General features: G+C 37.8%; 2 protein-coding genes across 2 annotated transcripts in view; one reads left to right on the top strand and one right to left on the bottom strand.

The window, feature by feature from the left end:
• SDK1 (sidekick cell adhesion molecule 1) overlaps positions 1-20924 on the top strand; it is an 893742-nt gene that overhangs the window by 79849 nt on the left and 792969 nt on the right. The window lies entirely within an intron of this gene.
• On the bottom strand, positions 13397-13843 carry LOC112816977 (large ribosomal subunit protein uL15-like). Its single transcript, XM_073886342.1, has one exon. The coding sequence runs from the start codon at positions 13841-13843 to the stop codon at positions 13397-13399; it is 447 nt and encodes a 148-aa protein (XP_073742443.1).

Here is a 20924-nt window from a genome sequence, read left to right as displayed (position 1 = left end):
GTGTTCTGAATTTAGTTTATATTCCTAAATGGTTTTACAAGTTTTTTCTCCCCATGCCCTCAGAGGAAGTTATGTGCTTCTGAACCTCTCGGGTACCATTTTAGTAAATTAAGAATTCAGTTCACTGAATGATACCCCTGTGGCCTGAAAGAGTTAATACAAGTTTCTTAAGTACCTTATTAATTCCCGGAATAATTTATGCATTAGAGTGTAGCTTAGTATCTAGTCACTTACACACTATGGATTTTTTTTCCCTTTGGAAAGTAGATTTGAACCTTTGAAAAACAAATGGAGATTGAGCTTAAATCAAAGAATCATGTTTCATAAAAAGTGTAAACATGTAACATTTAGGTGAGAGAAGTGGTGTTATTTTAATAGTGAAGATGAAGCAGGTTCAAATCCCAGCTCAGCCCTGTACTTTTATGAGACCTTGGTAGGTTAACCTCTCTGTATTTTTCTCCTCTCTGAAGTGGGGATGATGCTTACATCAGAGACAACATGGAACAGTGGGTTAATCTCTTAGTGCATTTGGGTTATGCCCTAAAACTTGGGTTCATTTCCTGGTTTCACTACTTGATAGCTATGTGACCTTATGCTTAATTAAACTCTTGATTCGTAACAACTCAGTAGTGTGAGCTATTTTTAGTATTTATCAGTATGACTTTTGGAGTAGATCAAATGAAGTAGGGGATAAAAAGTACCAAGTACTGTGTCTAGGACATAGTAGCAAACACTGAATGGAGGATGGCTTTGCTATATTATTCATTGCAGAAGGTTTATCTGTAGAGTTCCAGTTTTAAGTTGCAGATGTAATAAGCCACTTACCATATAAAATATTGTGACACTCTTTACCTTATTTTTTAATGTTGTTAGGTTCTGTCCTATCTCTGGAAGGTATTCCTCACAGTTTTATATGTGTCAGTAGAGAGTTTATGTGGCTGGCTTGCTCCTCCTGCTCTTTTTTACTACCTAGGCAGCAGTATCTTGGAAGTGAACTTTAGTTTTGGCATTTTGTTCATTTCCCTTCTATATCCTCTTTTCGCCCTACTTTTGCTGTCTCCTTCCTCAGTCTTCCATTGCCTTCAGCTGCCCTATGGTTGCAGTTTAAAAAAAAAAACATCATGTATGTAGGTGTATGACTTTGACATTATGAGGACTGTGGTTTTGTGATAAGAGCAGGGTCTTACCCTTATTAGACTGTGGCTCATTATTATCTAATGGGAAAGTCATTCTTGGAGTCTCTCATCTGAAAAAGAGGCCAGCTCTTCAGGTTGGAGAGTGGAATAGGCTGGGGAGAGTGGTAGGAAGAACTCTGGTTTATAAGATGGAATTCTCCTTGACTCTTGGACCTGAGGGTGAGTGACTAGGATGTCCAGAAAGGAGTTAGTTGCCCTGGTGTTTCTCTAATAGGGACCAGCTATGTGGAGGCAGATGGAGGGCTAAGAGTGAGGAATATGGGCAAGTAGTCTGTGCAGTTAAACCTCCCTTTTGGGGCCAGAGCCACATGTACATTGAGATGGCATCCTGGGTTGGCAGATCTAAGGGGTTTACTTCTTGGGCATTGTTGGACTGTTGATGAAGTAGTAAAAGGAGGGTAAAGTTCTACTTGGGGTCTTTATATATCCCATGTTTATGCCATCTTTTTATGAAGTACAATAATGAATGTTCATGCTGTTGGTGGTGTATGGGTGAGGTGCCCCAGTAACAGTAAGTTTGGTTTGGAAGGGGTGACTTATTTTGAATCAGTTAGTATATAATGGATCAAAGTGAAAAAGTGAAAGACACCCCCCCCAGACCAGCAAATGACATAATCTAAAAGCAATGACAGGATGAATATGCCACAGTGGAAAAAGTCACTTGGCAGTGAGCTAAAAAAATTTTTTTGTGTCTCAGCATTATCTGTTGAAGACAGTGATTTATTGGAGATGGTATCCTAGGGCAGGCATATTTTCATAGTGGAATGCATACAACATGATACCACAAATGTCTGAAACTAATAAATAACTCCCTTTGTCAGGATTCCAATCCACTGGGTGCTCATTTGATATTACTTGCTCTCCAGTGTAGTTCACCTATGAAGACAGATTACAGTGATTGGAGGTATTCAGTGTTCAGGGGCGCCTGGGTTGCTCAGTCAGTTAAGTGTCTGACTTTGGCTCAGGTCAGGATCTCGGGATCCTGGGATCAAGGCCCGTGTTGGGTTCCGTGCTTAGTGGGGAGTCTGCCGGTCCCTCTCCCTCTGCCCCTCTCCCCGTGCTCTCTCTCACTCTCAAATAAAATCTTAAAAAAAAAAAAAGTATTCAGTGTTCAGTCTTTTTGACAGTTTTTCATTTTCTTATAAATGACTAGTAATATTGGTAAAATGTCCTTTTGCTTTATATAATTGACTGCCTTTAAGTTTGGCCTGTTTGTTTGAGGTGTTTTTCTGGAGTCTGATCAACTCTAGAATTGTGAAAAGATCTCTGGGCCATAAGACTGAGGATCTTATCCTGGACTGCTGCTATGTGTGGCATTTGGCTATGGCCAGCTAGCCTTTTCCTAGTGATGTCTCAGTTTTTACTTCTTTTTTTTTTAATATTTTTTTTATTTTTTAGAGAAAGAGAGGGAGAGAAAAAGAGGAAAGCACAAGCAGGGAAAGCGGCAGACAGAGGGAGAAGCAGGGTCCTTGCTAAGCAAGGAGCCTGATCTGGGACTCGATCCCAGGACCCTGGGATAATGACCTGAGCTGAAGGCAGACACTTAACTGGATGAGCCATCCAGGCGTCCCTCAGCTTTTCCTTCTATAGTTGCTAAACATGTCAATTTTACTCCATTTCATATGCTAAACTTTGTACCTGTTTATTCACTTATTACAATTAATCATGCATCTGGAAGTTGGCTTAAAACTTTAGAAAATTAGACAATTATAATCAGTTTTTCCCCCCATTAAAAGTGAAAAAACAGTTTTGTTTCTGAGGAATTTGGCTTCAGATGGTTTTTATTTTGGGCTTGATGTTAAAAGAGAATTATGATAAAGTAAACACAATTAGTGACACCTGGTTGCTGCAAGGATCAATAATGTCCGATACATAGATCTCTATTTTGTGCTAATATACCTAAGTTTCAATGGATAAAACTAGAAGAATAAAAACAAATTTGAAAGCTGCTTGGTAACTGCCTAAATGGCAGTTATTCTAAGAGTCTACTGCCATCATTTTTAATGGGGTAGCCTTGTACTTTCATGGATTGGTTAATCTTAAAAACCAGATGGTAGTTGTAGCAAAATTTCATGAAGATTTTATGTCCTGTGCTTTGCTATCAGCGAAAAGCATAAGAATTTATTAACTAGGAAAGTTAAACATTACCCTATCTCAGTGAGAAAACAAGCATATAAGAATAAAAATTGATGAATCATTTTATTTACCTAATAATTTACTGTCATTACTCAAAAGGAATACAAGGGGGAAAATGATAAAAAAATGGACACCTTAGCACCATTGTCCTCTACAAAGAGAAAAAAATGGAGAAGAGGCAGGAAAAACAACATGAATTCAGGTGTTAGTAATTACAATAAATGTAAGACTAGATGATTCAGTTACAAGACAGTTTGTCAGATTGGGTGAAAAAACCCAAGGCCAAGGAGATGCTAGGTTTACAGGAAGCATATCTAAAACAAGGATACAGAAAGAAAAGAAATGGAAAATTATATTTCAGCTTTATTCTAATCAAAAGAAAGCTGGTGTAACTATATTGATAAGAGACAAGCATTAGTAGAGATGAAGAAAATCTCTACACAATGGTAAAATGTTCAGTTCATCAGCTATAAAAACTTACGTGCCCAGTGACATAGGTGTGAATTATATAAGCAAAATCGACAGGAAAAATAGCCACATTCACACACCTGTGGGAACTTAACACACCCTTCTGAATAATTGATAGACCTAGCAGGCAGAAAATTCAGAAGGATGTAGGTGATTTAAAGAGCCTGAATAACAAGTTTGACCTAATAGAGATACATAGAACATTAATTACACTTCCTGTATAACCCATTTTTTTCAAGCATATATGGAACATTTGACATTGGTTATGTATAGACTGTAAAGCAAGTCTCAACGAATGTTTGAAATCCTGTAGAGTATGTTCCCTAACTGTGGTGGAATTATGCAAAGAATCAATAATCAAGATAACAGGAAAATCCCCATATGTCTAAAAATTAAGAAATATACTTTCAAATGCCTTATAAATTAATAGTTACATAAAAGTACCAGAAGGATGAAAAATTGTCATTTAAAAACAACAAAACAAAAAAATCACTGCGCTGCTGAAGGTGGTACCTAAAAAGTGTCATCATTTGAGTGTATTTTTCTTAATGTCCAAGTATTTGATACTTCTGTATTCCAGAGATCTCCAGTATTTTTGAAAATTTTCTTTTCCCTGGAGGTTAATGATCACCTAAATTGGATTAGGAAAGTAATAAGTCTCTGAGCTAAATGGGGAAAAACTCATGCTGGTGGTAAGAGGGTTTGCCATGACCAGGAAGTCTGTGGATTTACTAGAAATAGAACATTTATATGCTGGTTTTAGTTCACGGTCTGTGACCCCTCTTTTTATTTACCTAAAGCTGGAAGACCAGCTGAGCCTATAATGTGACCTCGGTCTAGCTGCTTAAGAGAATTTGAGGCCCAGACAGGTTGAAGTAGATTATTTTTACTTCTGTATTTAAATAATGGTAACAGAGGCAACTTTAGGCCCTCACACATGCACAGGTTTGGGATTTAACCACCTGTTCTCATTTCTATTTCTGAGGAAAAAAAAGGAGACTTTGTCCGTAACTACTGATTATTGGTGATCTAGAGAAATTTACTCTCCCGTCCTCCCGGTTCCCTTTCTCTTTCCTTTTCAAAAAGATTCAGTCATTCCCAGCTTCTAGTAAGGAAATGAATTCAGGCCTACAGTTTGAAAGAGTGAGAATCTAAAGCAGAGCAGACACCAGGTTGAAGAAACAATTTGTCATGTCACAGATGCAGGAACACGCTATATATGGGAAGAGTTCGTTGGAGTAGAAAGGCTCTGTCTTGAGGAAAAACAAAGCATAGAAAGGTATGTTAAATGTCAGGTAAATGTGTTTCTGGTGATCATGTCCCATTGGCTCATTAGTTTTTTTTTTTTTTTTTTTAAGATTTTATTTATTTATTTGACAGAGGGAGAGACAGAGAGGGAACACAAGCAGGGGGAGGGGCAGAGGGAGAAGCAGGCTTCCCACGGAGCAGGGAGCCCGATGTGGGGCTCAATCCCAGGACCCCGGGACCATGACCTGAGCCGAAGGCAGACGCTTAATGACTGAGCCACCCAGGCGCCCCTGGCTCATTAGTTTTTTAAAAAATTTTCCACGTTATCCCAATTTATAGTTTCTTTTCGTCAGGCAGTTTCTCTAACTTGTTACCTTTTCTTGTCATTGGTACCTTTTTTGAGTAGAGGCTGGATATGTAAGTGATGTATATGACAGCATGGAAAAACTCAACTATTAAGTAGATTATATCCGTTTTTACTTATGTTACAGCACCTTACTTAATCCTGGGTCACTACTTACAAGTTTTAATGAATACCTTTCATTTTGGCATTATTTTGAAATTTGATGGCATTTAGAATAAAAGTTCACATAAACTTAGTCCATATTTGGATTTATAAAATATATGGATAAGGACTCCTGTTTTTTTAAATAAGCGTAACTTACAAAAAATTAAAACACAATAACTTAGAAAAAGTTGTTTTCATACTTCTTGTTATTAACCCATATTCTATGTTTCTACTCTGTGTAAAATTCAAAAAATGTTTAGCTCTTACTAGTTGAGCCCTGTGTGTAGTTTCCTTGATGGTTCATCCCAGAAATGTCTTTCTGAATGCCCAGTGGGGTTGCCCACCACTACTAGACCTGTTAAAATGATGATACTTCCACTCTGTCATGAACAGAAACCACAGTAACTATATTAATGCACACAGACCATGAGAATCATAGTCATAGGGATTGTGTTTATTATTGTTGGGTGAAGGACCGTTCAGAGTGGATTCCATACAAATGGTGAATAGAAGCAGTCTGACATACTTGGGCACGTCCATTGTGTCAGCCTGCGGGCAGTGTGCTTTCCATACGGCACCTCATGTGGTCCCTGTCATGATTCCTTGAGGTTGGAGCTGGGAAACCAGACCTAAGTGAGGTTGACCAGCTTTCCCAGGTAACAATATTTCATGGTTGAACTGGATTCCAAATCCACATTTTAGACCACTGTCCATTTTACCAAGATTCAGATTATTTTGTAAGGCAGGCAAAAAACCAGGCAAAAAACAAAAAACACTCTGACAAATCAGGATAATATGACTTTATTTTAGGCCTTATGTTTATGTCTGGAAAGTTGAACATGAAAAGGTTGTTTTTGAAATGTTTTTCATTGGTACTTACGATCAGTCTAGGAAATAATTTTCTGCGAAAAATGTTGATAAAAGAAGCATTATAAATGTTAAACTTAACAGTCTTCATATTTTATTTGCAAGAACATTTTTAGTCATTTAATGCTTTAACAGCTCCTGAAAAAAATTCAGACGATCAGTCTATATTTTTTTTGTGTATATCAAAGTTACACATTTATTAAATCACATAGAGTTAATTACATTTCATTGGGAACTCATATTGACTTTATAAGTCTGGAGTAGACTGTTTAAATAGCCCTGCTAGCTAAGGCATTGACCCTTGCCCTTATTAAAAACATATCCTGAAGGATAAGGGCAAAATATGATTGACTATGCTGTGCTTAAATATCTCAAAATGAAATAAAATGATGCAAAGTTAAATAAGAAAACTACTGGACTAAACTACGTTAAAGAATTTTCACTGCTGTGCTTAAAAATAATCCACCAGGGCGCCTGGGTGGCTCAGTTGGTTAAGCGGCTACCTTCGGCTCAGGTCATGATCCTGGAGTCCTGGGATCGAGTCCCACATCAGGCTTCCTGCTCAGCAGGGAGTCTGCTTCTCCCTCTGACCCTCTTCCCTCTTGTGCTTTCTATCTCTCATTAAAAATAATAATAATAATCCACCAGACAACACTTAATGTACAGATCTTCCTTGTGTTATGGTGGGGTTACTTCCCAATTAGACCATGTAAGTTAAAAATATCATTAAGTCAAAGGTGTATTTAATACACCTACCAAACATCATAGCTCAGCCTAGCCAACCTCAGTTGTGCTCAGAACACTTGAGTTAGCCTATAGTTGGGCAAAATCATCTAACACAAAGCCAGTTTTATAATAAAGGGCCAAATATATCACATAATTCAATGGATACTGTGCTGAAAGTGAAAAATGGTTGTGTGGGTACAGGATGGTTCTAAGTGCATTGGTTATTCTCATGATGGCACCGCTGACTGGGAGCTATGGCTCACTGCTGCCCAGTATCACGAGAGTATGACACTGCTAGTGTTAGCCCGGGAAAAGAACAAAATTCCAAATTTGAAGTATGGTTTCTACTGAACACATATGGCTTTTGCACCATCATAAAGGTGAAAAATCCTAAGGTGAGCCGTCTTAAGTCAGGAACTGTCTGTATGTTGAAGTGTCTACTTTCTAATCATATGATTGGAAACAAGTTTTCAGTTATTGTCTCATTTTCTTTGACTAAACTGGGATGGACCTATTTGGCTACATTTGTTTGTTTTTCAGTCATGTTAGGTGATAATTTCATTGATATACTGATATGCAGCAAGGTTTTTTTTTTTAAATGAAGATTTCAGAATAACTCATATCGAAAACTTGATCATGAATATTCTCTGAAATTAGGACTAAAAATCTGTTAAAATATAAATGAGTTGTCATTCACATAGATAATGGAATTACTTTTAAAATACAGATGTCCTTTGTTGAAAATGTACTGTTTGCCATTTGTAAATTTAAGTTTCAACACAACCACTGTTCCCAGTCAGGCTTGGCTTCTGCTCTCTGCATCCGCGCTTTCCCATTTTTCTCTCTCCACAGGGGCCTTTCACAGAAGTGGAAGTTGTAGTGGGACACTCTGAATTTCCTACCCACCTACCCACAAGTTCATTCATTTAGGCACCCATCCTTACTCTCTGTGTTTTAATGAAATTTCGGAAACTGTCCCCTGAATTAAATTTATCTATCATGCCCAGATTCATTTTCCATTAAATCTGCTCTTTTATGCTTTCCATATTCTTACCTTCCCAGGTTGAGAGGGCAGGGCATAAGACCTTTGCAGCACATTCCCAGACTTGTCCTCTAGAGGGTATTTCTCTGGTAGTTGTCCTTATAGCTGGTTCTGCAAAGTTGGAAATAAACAGTTGTCCCAGCATTGATGACATTCTTCCATCCTGCCCTCCTGTCCATTACCATGAGGCCTGCACTGTGGGGGTGGAATACCACACAGCTCTTACAGACTGTGCTTCCTGATGAGGAACACTGCTGAAAGAGGGGGTTCATGACCTTCTAGAGTAAGGCTCCCCATGTCAGTTTCATCAGGCTGTCAAGTCTTCCTGGTCTGAGGATCTTCCAGGGGCTCACAGCTGGTCTGTCTGTAGGTTGGAAGTGCATTGCCTTCCTCAAGTCAACATTTTGTTTTGTGTTTTTCTCTTGCTTTGCCTGTTTATCAGGCTTTTTCCTCTTCTATTTTTCTGCTGCCTCTGTCTCCATCTTTCTCTCCCTTTCCCTTCTCTTTCTTACTCTGAAATTGTTTAGTCTTTTTTTGGTGAAATACTGCACAAATAAAGTGCATAAAGCAGGTGTTCATTTCAACCAGGTGTAAAATAAACACCTGTGTGATCATCACATAGATCAAGAAGTGGGACACTGCTGGCTCTCAGAGGCCCTTGCGTGTGTTACGGTTTCTGTAAAGATTAAGGCAGGTATTCCATGAGCTTATCCTCAAATTCCTATGTTTTGATTTAAACAAGTTAGGCGGCTGCAATTTAGAGTATCTGAGATTCACTCCTTCATTGTGTTCACCAATCTTTGGATTTTAGTTTTCCTGTTTCTCATGTTTAGTTTTCTGTATGGATTCTGAAGATTATTTTCTTTGACCAAACCAGTAGCTGTAGAGTAATGTGTTTGCTAAAATTGTTACAATGTAATATAATTAAAAGAAACTTTTTTCATTTTTTGAAAACCTCATATTATTCTGAGATTGCTTCCTGATGCTAATTTTAGTGTCAGTAATTTGCCATTCTTTTATACACATGATGTCTTTCCAACAGTTCTTTTGAAAATCTGAGCTCATCAGAAGAATACCTGCTCGGACACATTAATGTTTTTAAGTATCTCTCTAATTTCTTTCTCCTTGAAATCCTGTGTTTATATCCGAATTTAGTATTTTAGAGACTCTGGACACTCCTGTTGGTGTACATGCTGATACTCATGGTTGTAGAGAATGTGACATTTTGTTTTTGTGTTTTTCTCTTGCTTTGCCTGTTTATCAGGCTTTTTCCTCTTCTGTTTTTCTGCTGCCTCTGTCTCCATCTTTCTCTCTTCCTTTCCCTTCTCTTTCTTACTCTGACTTGAACATGATACAGAAACGAACAAACCCACAGAACCAAGTTTTTAAACTAATGGTGCAAGTGCTCAGATTGTCTAGATATCCTCTAGCTGTGACCTGAGGGATGGAAGAGAAAGGCAAGTAGATTTTAATGAGTAGAGTTAGGAACATATTTTAGGATGTTCTGATAGGTGCACATACTGTTATGTGACCACTGAGCATATCATCTGCAATGACATATCTTCTTGAAAACAGAAAGATAAACCATGAACTTTTTCTGCTATTGGATTTATGATTTGGGATTAAGCATATTTTTCCTTCCCCATTCATGCTCTCTGAGTTATGGTCAGGTGTATTTCTCAATTATATTTGCTTTAAAAAACTGTAGAGTAACACAAGCAGCATAGCATAATAAAACTTTATTAATGACATTCATAGACTGATGTGTAAGCCTTTCCCATTCATCTTTTGCTGAAGTAGTAGAAGTGATGATTTTTGACAGTTTTTTTCAGTAGTCAGTTACTTTAATGAGGGAGGCTAGCTGGAACAATTATCTAATCATTAAAATGTTCTTTCAAGCTTACAGCGTAAGTTAAGATATGACTCATAGAAAGAGTTTTTCTATAAAAGCCATCTCAAAATAGAATTAAGTGTTGTCTGGAATTGCTATGCACCTAAATTTTCTGTAGGATTGAAGGTGGTAGCAGCTCTGAGCATTGATACTGATTTTGAAAATTAAACCAATTGGCAGTCGTCCCCTGGAGGACTTGGTTTCTGAGACCTTTATATGTACTTGCACTACAGTAAATAAAAATTCATTCTAGATGGAGCCAGAATGTGATGGATTTTAAGCATTTAATAAAAGCTTTAAATATGTTAACTATTAAGGTTTTCTTTGCACTTGCAAATAAGGATCAAATAATGATTGTTATAGATAAGAATATGGTACACTCATTTCTAAGGCTTGGTTTGGAAGGTTAGAAGAAGTCTCTAAATTAGAGCCTGGTTTTCAGACTGATCCCCAGAGCTCCAGAGTTCAAGGTATCACTTTGGGGGTAAGGAATACAGGTAGGGATATGTGTGTTGGGGGTAAAAGTGTTCGTTCCTCTTACCTTGCCAGCTCTGCCCTTACTTAGTTGCCTCTGTAGAATGGTGTAAGATTTCAAGAAAGGCTGGCTTTTGTAAAAATGAAAAGTTGAAAAATTAGTATAGTGAGCTGTGGCATCTATAGCTTTCTGTCTAGGATTGTTTTTCTTCTATCTTCTGGTTCTTTTTGCAAACCCCACCTTCATCCCATACCGTGTACACATGCCTGAGTGCAGCAGTTTGGTGGAAGCTGAAGGTTACTGTGCCTCTCCTGTTTACCCCCCCAGCATGGAACTCATCGTGGAGACACGCTTAGTTCAAGGGATGGGCATGTGAGCAACCAGGTCATTTGGCTTCCCATTTGGTACTTTTCCACAGGAGTACCAAGGAAAGACTGCCTTTTTTTCTTGGGATTGCTATTTGTCTGTCAGCTGCCAAGTGGCCTGCTTCCTGGCTCTGTGGGAGAGCTCTTGAGAAGAATGCAGCACATAGAGGGAGCACAGCCAGGGGCTGTGCCCTGCCACCACTCTAGGAATCTGGTTTCCACAAAGGTAGGGGCCTTCCACTCCAGGGCTACGCACTTGCATGGTGAGGACATGCTCGCTCGCCCGCTCTGTGGTGATTTTTCCATGTAGAATTAAGAAGTACGAATGATACCTTAAGGAAGGTGACACGTTAGGAGCTATACTGTTAGGCTACCGTTGTTAAAAGAATCAGAGTCTAGGCTTTTAGTTTGTAATTTTAAAATTTAGTATTTTTTTGCCTGCCTGTGCTGAGTTCATTTTGCGTCTGGCCAGGACATTCAAATAAAACACACAGTACCTTCTGTAAAATGTCTGTTCTCAGAACAGGATTACCACGTGGTCTCTTAGTGCTGCTGACATTATAGTCCAGGGGACTTGGGGGCTCGCTGTTAGGAATAGTGTGAGAACGCCTGAGCAGACGTGCCAATTCCATAGCAGTGCCTGCCCTCAGTTTTGAGTTTACAACCTTACCTTCAAGAGTTGAGCAATTTCAAGACAGTATCTTTAGGCTTTTGTGGAACTCTTTGGGCGGTTGCTACTATTCAGGACATTCTGGAGGTCATTCTAAAAAGGAATAATATTCAATAATTAAGCCTTGGAGGTAGGAATTCATACTGTAGCCATGACCCTTAGGGTCTTAGGACAAATTGAGGAAGGCTCTTTGGCTGAGCGAATTTTGAGGCTTTTGCCTTGCCCCTGGGGGTTTTGTCCTCATTTATAGCAGTAGACACTTTCACGAAGGAATTTTATAAACAAAATATAATAACACTTTCTCCATTTTACGTCTGGTTCTGCCATTCTGTTTGTTGTCTTTGCAAGCCGCATGACATCAGGGGCAGGAGGAGAAGTGTTCCTTTCTCTTTGTGGCCTTCAGCATTCCTAGACGGGAGGGAGCACTGTTGAACATTCAACCATTTCTGTTAGTTTGCTTCTTTAGTGTTAGGATGTAAACTTCAAGAGGGTAGGGGTCAAGTTAGTTTTGTTCACCATTATATTTTTCTCTAGTCCCTGTGGAGTACCTGCCTTAAGGAGATGCTCAGTATACAATTTGTCGAATGAGTGAAGGAAGCTCCTAGGTTATCTAAATTGCAGTGAAGGCTGGGCTTCATTCTTATCAGACTAGTGCCGAAGACAATAGGTATTTTAAAGCAAGTAGACTTTACAGGAACACTATTATGCAAATGTGTAGCTCTGGGGTGGCCTATTCAAACACTAGGCCTGTGATGTTAACTCTGTGTGTGTGTGTGTGTGTGTGTGTGCGCGCGCGCGTGCGCACGCGCGCATGTTGGAACAAATTAGAGCGTGCATGTCAAAGATTGCTGTTGAAACACAATTTTCTTTCCTGTATGTTTTAAAACATGTCAAGAATATGTGACAAGCTAGTGCTGGGTTAATTGTCTCAAGTTCCATAACCCTGGCCCAATGCTGTGTGCATTTCCAACCACCTGGCCTGCCTGATTCTGGAGCAGTGGGAGAGAAGCTCTTATCCTGTCAGAGTCCCCTGCATTAGCAGTCCTTCTGCCTCAGAGAAAGGGAAGACTATACGCTTAGGAAATTGTGAGCCCACTAGGGATGGGGAAGGGTGTTGATGTGGGCAATTTCCATATTGGAAATGGTTCTGCCTATGTGTTATATGATGTATTTAACATGGAGGAGCAACTCAATACATTTGAATAGCAAAGCCTCCAGTTGGCATTTATAACATGTGCTGAAGAAACAAAATGGGGAGTTGACAGTCATATCTGTCATCTTTCCACTTCGGTTGAATTTTAAAGTGATGCTTTAAGAAATTTATCAAAAGATAATTTTTTTTTAAAGATTTTATTGAGAGAGAGCATGCACAAGTGGGGGGAGAGAGGGAGAGAGAGAATCTCAAGCAGACTGCACACTGAGTGCAGAGCCTGATGTGGGGCTCCATCTCACCACCCTGAGATCATGACCTGAGCTGAAATCAAGAGTCAGACATTTAACTGAGCCACACAGGTGCCCCAATCAAAAGATAATCTTAAACATTTACCAAAGTCTTAGAAAAAAATATCAGATATCTCTGACACTGTAGTTTCTATATTAAAATTATTTTGTTTAAAAACCTCCATTAGTACTAATTTTCTAAACATTTATGGTAAGAATATTTGTCTTTAGTACCTCTGTGTTACTTGTTCTTTGATTCTACTTTATGTCCCACCTACTGCCGTGTTCTCTTGTTTGTATTTTATTTTTTAGCACTTGTTAGCATTTAATGACCCCCCCCCCCCCCATGCCCTGCAACGTGGCTTCAAGCTACTAGAAGCCAGGCGCCCCCAACACCCTTAATCTTCTCCTCTGCTCTTCTACTGAAGAATTTGGCCTTCACGATGACAGGCTGTTTTGGGAGTTTTCTCTTTCCCAAAACTTTGTAGTAGCCCGATCGCACCACATCAATGATAGGAGCAGCTCCAGTCTTGTTTTTGGCGGCATTTACCCGTGTCTGCTCACTGACTAAGGTCCACAGTTTATCAAGGTTGACAGTTGGGCAGAAGGTCTGGTTCCTCTTTAAGTGGTAATGTCTCATACCATCTTTTCCAAAGTAACCTGGGTGATGCTTGTCGAAGTTGATCCTGTGGTGATGCATGCCGCCAGCATTACCCAGGCCTCCTGGGTGCTTACGGTGCTTGCCAACGCGGCCGTGGCCGTGGCTCACGTAGCCCCGAAGTTTCCGGGTCTTCCTCAGTCTGGATGGCATGTTTGCAGCCCAGACAGTAAAGGGAGGCTGTCGCGAAATCTCGTGATGTGCTGATAATGGGGGCGGAGCCAACTCGTGTTTGTATTTTAATTTCCTAGTCTTGTCTCATCCTTCCTTGGGTTACTTCTTATCTTTTCTCCATGTTCTGCACCGTCTCTGTTCATCCTTTGCCGTCTTTTGATTCACTCCATTTAAATCTACAATTTGATTATCTCTTATTTAACCATTTATAAATGTCTGTAAGCAGTTTCAAATAGGATAAGAGCAAATTATGCTTCTTGACAAACTACCCTGTGGCTGCCTCCTTTTTAGAACTGTTGGCCAGAATTCTCCTTTGATCATGCAAAGTATATAAGGTCTTTATTGCATATTTATTTGAGAAAAACCTATGTAGAGCATTATAATTGTTCTTGACCAGTATAGCTGGGCAGGTTTCTAATATCAATCAATTTCAAAATAACTAGTGAACTTTACAGGGTGATTATTTAAAATGTTGTCTTGGTAATAGCTAATGAAAGTGAGTTATATGTACAACCTGGGATTTTAAAAAACCTGTCTTAAGTATTGCAGATCTATACCTTGGAGCAGATGAATTTTTCAGTGGCAGTCCTCATTTTCTCTACATTGAGTTATGTCTTGGTACCACACTTTATTGCAAACCTCTCAGACCTAAAGGATTTAAGGTTTATTATTGCAATTTTAGAGCAAGAAGGAAAGAAAAATAATTTTCCTGAGTGAAGGGACCTAGTTCTTGTAATAGCGTTTTGAACTGAAGAGTATACCGTGATAAATAACTCTTACTGTAGAATCTGGATGAAATTAACCCTGCGAGAACCTTATATATCTCTGAGGCGTTAGGTGGCTGCTTATGACTTTCTGTAATCTGTTTTCACACAGTGTAGTACACAAATGTGTGTGTGAGCTGAGTGTAATTGCAACCTTTCTTTACCTTTTCCCGACTGTCTTTTTGACAACTCCTTTTGGAGAGCATTTATCTAACCCCACTTGGCTCTTCTCTTATTTGAGTAGGATTTTGGTGATGGTGTTTGAATATAAATATATGGCAACAGAAAATTTATACAACACCAAATTCATAATTATTCTTGGGTTTACTGTATCTGAAAATGTCATTTTTTCATATTTTCTGATATCTTTATAAGTTTCTTTAGAATATTAAGGTTTAAAAGTGTTTTTTTAAGTATAATTTACTTGAACTTATGAAGGAATAGCCACAATTTAAAATCCATTAATTTTTAGAAAATAAAAAGTTTGCATTTATTTTGTAAGCTAACACTCTGCAGTATGAAATAGTATTGAAACATATAATTAAGGAAAACATTTATTGAGAATTGTATGAATATAAAACGAACTTTCTTTTTGGAAGACATTTTCATGTACCATCTAAAAGGTACTTTTGGGACTATTTGTTATACTTTTCTTTCATAGTTTTCCATGCTTATTTTAGTAGACTTCTAAGAAAAACTTGGATAATTTTAGGAAATAAACATTTATCACGCCTCATTTAAAAATTTTTATTCATTTCAATTATTTTAATTTTGAGATAATTGTAGATTCATCTACTGTTGTAAGAAATAATAGAGATCCTTTGCTTTTTTTTAAACCAAGTTTCTTGTAATGGTAACGTGTTGACAACTATAGAGCATATCTAGGATACTGACATTGATACAGTCAAGATACAGAACATTTAAAGGATTCTTCTGGTTAACCCTCTATAGCCACACCTGTTTTCCTCCTGCTGCCCTCAACACCACTCCTGGCAACCACTAATAAGTTCATTTCTATAATTTTATCACTTCAAGAATTAAATAAAGGGATTCATATGCAATGTAGCCTTTGGGATTGCCTTTTTTTCCCCCCACTCAGCATAATTCTTTTGAGTTTTATCCAGATTGTTGTGTATACAAATAGCTAGTTTCTTTTTATTGTTGAGTGTTGTCCATGCTATTGATGTACCAGTTTGCTTAATGATTCACCCATCAAGGACATCTGGGTTGTTTCCATGTTTTGGCTATTACACGTAAGACTGCTATAAACATTTGTGTATAGGTTATTTTGCAAACTGATTTTTCTGTGATAAAAATGGGCTTATGGGTATAAATGTTGGTTGTATTTTAGTTGAATGTTTAATGTTTGAGAAGCTTTTTCTGAGGTGGCTGTACCATTTTGCATTGTCACACACATTGTATGAATGATCCAGGTTCTCTACATCCTCATCAGCATTTAGTGTTGTCATTTTATTTTAGCCATTTTGATAGGTGTGTAGTGATACCTCATTTGGATTTTAATTGGCATTTATCTAATGTTGAACGTCTTTTCATTTGCTTATCTGTCATCTGGAGATCCTCTATGGGGAGATTTCTCTCTATGTCTCTTGCCATTTTCTAATTAGATTGTTTTTCACTCTTGGCTTTTGAGAGTTCTTAATATATTTTAGATACTTGTGACTTTTTTTTTTTTAAAGATTTTATTTATTTATTTGACAGAGAGAGAGACAGCGAGAGAGGGCACACAAGCGGGGGGAGTGGGTAAGGGAGAAGCAGGCTTCCCGCGGAGCAGGGAGCCCAATGTGGGGCTCGATCCCAGGACCCCGGGATCATGACCTGAGCAGAAGGCAGACGCCTAATGACTGAGCCACCCAGGAGCCCTGATACTAGTGCTTTGTCAGCCATGTGGGTTACAAATATTTCCTCTCACTCTGTAGGCTCTTTTCATCCTTGTAACAGTGTCTTATGTAGAGCAAAAGTTTGATTTTGGTGAAATTGAGTTAATCAGTTTTCCTTTTATGGATCATGCTTTTGGTGTCAAATCTAAGAACTTGTTGCCTAGCTGTAGATCCTGAAGATTTTCTCCTATATTTCTTTCTCCTAAAAGTTTTGTAGTTTTCTGTTTCACATTTCAGGTCCATGATCTGATTTAGAGTAATTTTTGTGTATGGTCGAGGTTCATTTTTCTACCTGTGGATGTCCAATTGCTTCACCATTTTTTGAAAGGCTTTTTTTCCCCTCCCATTGAATTGCTTTGTACCTTGTCAGAAGTCAGTTGGGGTACATTTTTGAGTCTGTTTTGGGTTTTCTATTTTGTTTCATTGATCTCTGTATCAGCCAGTATTATATAACCTTTGGTAATTATAGTTATATAATTTTTAAAATCAGATAGTGATTATTTTCCCCTTTTTTTTTCAAAATTGTTTTAGCTAATTCTTGTTACTTTGTATTTCCATATAAACTTTAGAATACTGTTCTCTATATCTACAAAATACCTTTCTGGGATTTTGATAGGAATTGCCTTAAATCCTTAGATCAATTTTGGGATAATTGATAAATATACTGTATTGTCTTTCAATCCATGAACATGGTGTATCTCTCCATTTGTTTACCTCTTCTTTGATTTCTTTTATCAGCATTTTTTAGTTTGTGTCATGTAAGTCCTGTACAAGGTCTGTAAATTGATTTAATTTTTCTTGTGACAGTTACAAATAGTATTTTTAATTTTTGTGTCCATGTGTTCATTGCTAGCATATAAAAGTTTTGTATATTTATCTTATTTCCTGTGACCTTGCTGGTAGAAGACCACACTGCTGCATTGTAAATCTAAAGCCAGTGCACTTGAAGGAGGCAGAAAATGAACTGGAGTAACTTATATAGGAGTAGATTGCTAGAGAAGGGTGGTGATGGAAATGCCTCTTGATTTTAAAGACCTTGAAGGCTTTAAATGTGTCATTCATTTTCAATTGGGATATGTCACTTATCATCTTGTACTTTTTAAAGACCTGGAGCCAGTATTTTCTCCAAGAAGCCCTGGTTTCTCTTAGAGGAACAGGATGTTCAGAAACCAAGATCTGGGTGCTATTGCAACAGGAGACCATTGCTTTATAGTTCTTTCCATGGTCAGAGGTAGGGATTAAAAATAATTGAGTTCACATTGATATTTTGAAGTTAGCAGATTTTTTGTCTCTTCTTTCACTTTATATTTCTATCTTTTTTTTTTCCTATCCTTTTTCTTAACACTGAAAATACTGGTTTGCTTAACCTACAGTATACATTCATGTTTTAAAATGACACAATATTAAAACTACTAAAGCTCAAGATTTTTTTTGCAGGTTTTTTTTTTTTAAAGGAGTAATTTCAATATATACTACGAAGGATGTACAGAGTACTGAGGGTAAATGTTCAAACAGTTCCCTGCATAGATATTTTACGCATTTGATGTAAATACTCTTTGTTCTATTTCTTTACATCTGCATTTTTCATTTTTTTGGTTCTTTATATGTGTGTATGTGTATATATGTATACATAGGCATTGATATATGTTTTGTATATAATATATGTATACACACATATGTACATTTTTAGGTTCAAAAGTCAAAATTAAAAAGTTATCTTTAGAGAGCCCTCACTTCCATCTCTAACCCCTTCACTCCTTCTTAGTATTCCTCCATTTTTTTTTGTAAAAATAAGCAAATACTTTTTTCTTTCTTATACAAAAGGCTGATTCTATATTCTCTGTTCTCCATCTTGCTTTTTTTATTTCACAGTATATCCAGATTACTCCAGAGTACAGAGAGAGCTCTTCCTCCTTTTATAGCTGCATGAGTACTGTGTAATTTTACATGTGTGATTTTATTAGATGTTTTATCTAATTTATCTAATTTTATTAGAGAAATTCCTTTATAGGAATTTTACTTTTTATCAATAGTGTTTGTGATTTTTCAGTTTGTTTTCAGCCTTGCCAAGAGAGTGGATTTTTGCCAGGTAGGTAACAAGAGTTGTCTCAGTGTAGTTTTAACTTACATTTCTCTTCTGAGTATAGTCGAGCATCTTAAAATGTCTAAGTGCTTTCTCTTCTGTCAACTGTTGGTTCATGTCTTTTGCCTACTTGTCTATCAGGTTTTTGGTACTTATTGTCTGGATTTTTAAAGAAAAACATTATCTCCGCAGGAAATGATGACTTGTTACATCCCAGTTTGCCGTTTGTCTTATGATTTGCTTTTTGGGTAGACAAGTTTTTTAAAATGGATCTTTTTTGTAGTTGTAATTTCATATGCTCTGGATGTTTATGCAGATGTTCTACATAGATGGGATAAAGAAGTTAGAAATTACTTTTCATGTTTGCATTCTCTAGATGCTCCCCTTTTTGGGCTATATTTCAAACCAGCTATTGCTAACAGTGCATTATTCTGGGTCCTGTGTTGATTAATTTTCTCACCATATACCACAAAATCACAGAATGCCACTACTGGCTTTTTGTCTATCCTAAACTTGTCATTTATAAAACATTTGCTTGGTGATGTTAATTATTTTTGTAGAACTGCATTCATGCCCCTTTTTACTTTGTAATGAATTTCCATAGTCTGTGTTCCTTGGGTCTCTTGTCTAGACTAGAGGTTTTCATTCTTTTTCTGTAAAGGGCCAGAAGTAAATATTTTAGACTCTGCAGGCTGTATAATCTTTGTCACAATTATTCACATTTGTTGTTGGAACATAAAAGCAGCCTTAGACGTAATGTAAATGAATGGATATGGCTGTGTTCCAGTAAAATATTATTTATAAAAACAGGCAAATTGGGGAGAGAAGAGTGGGCATATATGGGTCATGGGGCATAGTCTGCCAAACCCTGGTCTAGACCATTATATTTTAACTCCCCTTTGACTGGCTTAACTGTCCTTGCTGTCCTTTTGAGTAGATTTAATATCATTCCCCTTAACTATAAACTTGGATAATTGAATCATGTACCTCCTGGGAAATCAGTATATTGTTTGGATGATGATGATGATGATGATGATGATTAGATTTTATTAACTTCTAATGTACAGTATTCTGGCAGCATAAAATGAGTAGATAGGAAAATGTTTTTTCCTAGAAAATTAGAATAATTAGAACATGGTTAAATTCCTATTTGTTGGGGCTGCTGCTGAAATATTCCCTTTGAGGATGAACATTGCAGAAAGACTATCTTTCTATCACATTATCAGATCTCTCGTCAATATCTAAGTGATAATTTAAGAGAAAATGACGTGCAGCAGGAAGGAGTCCTGTCACATTTTTGTAAGTATATTATTCTCCTCAACTAAAAGTAAACTTAATAATAAGGGCATCTGTGGGGTGCCTGCGTGGCTCAGTTGGTTGAGCATCTGCTTTTAGTTCAGGTCATGATCCCAGGACCCTGGGATCGAGTCCAGCATCGGGCTCCTTGCTCAGCGGGGAGCCTGCTTCTTCCTCTGCCTGCCGCTCCCCCTGCTTGTGCTTTCTCTCTCTGACAAATAAATAAAATCTTTTAAAAAATTAAAAAATAAGGGCATCTGTGAGTAAAAAAAAAAAAATCTGAAACATAAAATATGTAAAATTTAGTTAAATATTCCTGAGTCACTTATATAAGATTGATCATTTTTAGTCATTACGGAGAGAAGAACGTGTTCCTAAGCTGCTCCTTTCCTGAAAGAGCATTCTGTGTATCTGCTATTGACATCAAAGTTACTAGTCTTCCGGTTAGGCTGCTGTTTAACTGAACATTTAAAAATCACCCATTGCCCAGCTCACTTTTGTAGGAAGCATTTCAGTTCCAAATTTTATCAGCGGGATTGCAAATCTGCTATCTCTACTACCATGTTTCCATCCAGTTTGTTGGTATTGAAGAACCGTCAGTATAGGTCAGAGGACACGGAGTGAAACTGATAATGTGACATTTCCAGTTGGCGCGGAAGGGTTTGCGTTCTGGGATGGGGGGGCTGGAGGGCCGACCCGCGAGGACGGCGGCCGACAGCAGCCCTGGGAACTCGTGAGGACTTGCGGAGTCTGGTATCTGAATCCATGGGCCTTTCCATACTTACCTTCCCTTTATTCATTGTTCCCCTTTGTGGAGGTGAAAAGTAGCCTGATAGGACCTGGTATCTCATTTATGTCTTAACGCTTTATTTCAGACTTCTCTGGGTTGTTACGAGAACTGAATTAAACAGTGCTTGACACATGTAAGAGCCGAATATAAGTTAGCCATTACACATAAAATCTGATTGCTATTAAATGATATAAATATTGCTCCCTGTTTTACATATAAAAGAGTCAGG

This window comes from Callorhinus ursinus, unplaced genomic scaffold (assembly GCF_003265705.2).
Source record: "Callorhinus ursinus isolate GAN/ISIS: 27379988/994484 unplaced genomic scaffold, GSC_fseal_2.0 scaffold70, whole genome shotgun sequence".
Classification (NCBI taxonomy): domain Eukaryota; kingdom Metazoa; phylum Chordata; class Mammalia; order Carnivora; family Otariidae; genus Callorhinus; species Callorhinus ursinus.
Note: the sequence above shows the minus strand (reverse complement) of the source record. Positions and strands in the feature narration are given on the sequence as shown.

Excerpts from the sequence above, each read along its gene's own strand:
- LOC112816977 (XM_073886342.1), bottom strand. The coding sequence starts at position 13,843 with ATGCCATCCAGACTGAGGAAGACCCGGAAACTTCGGGGCTACGTGAGC.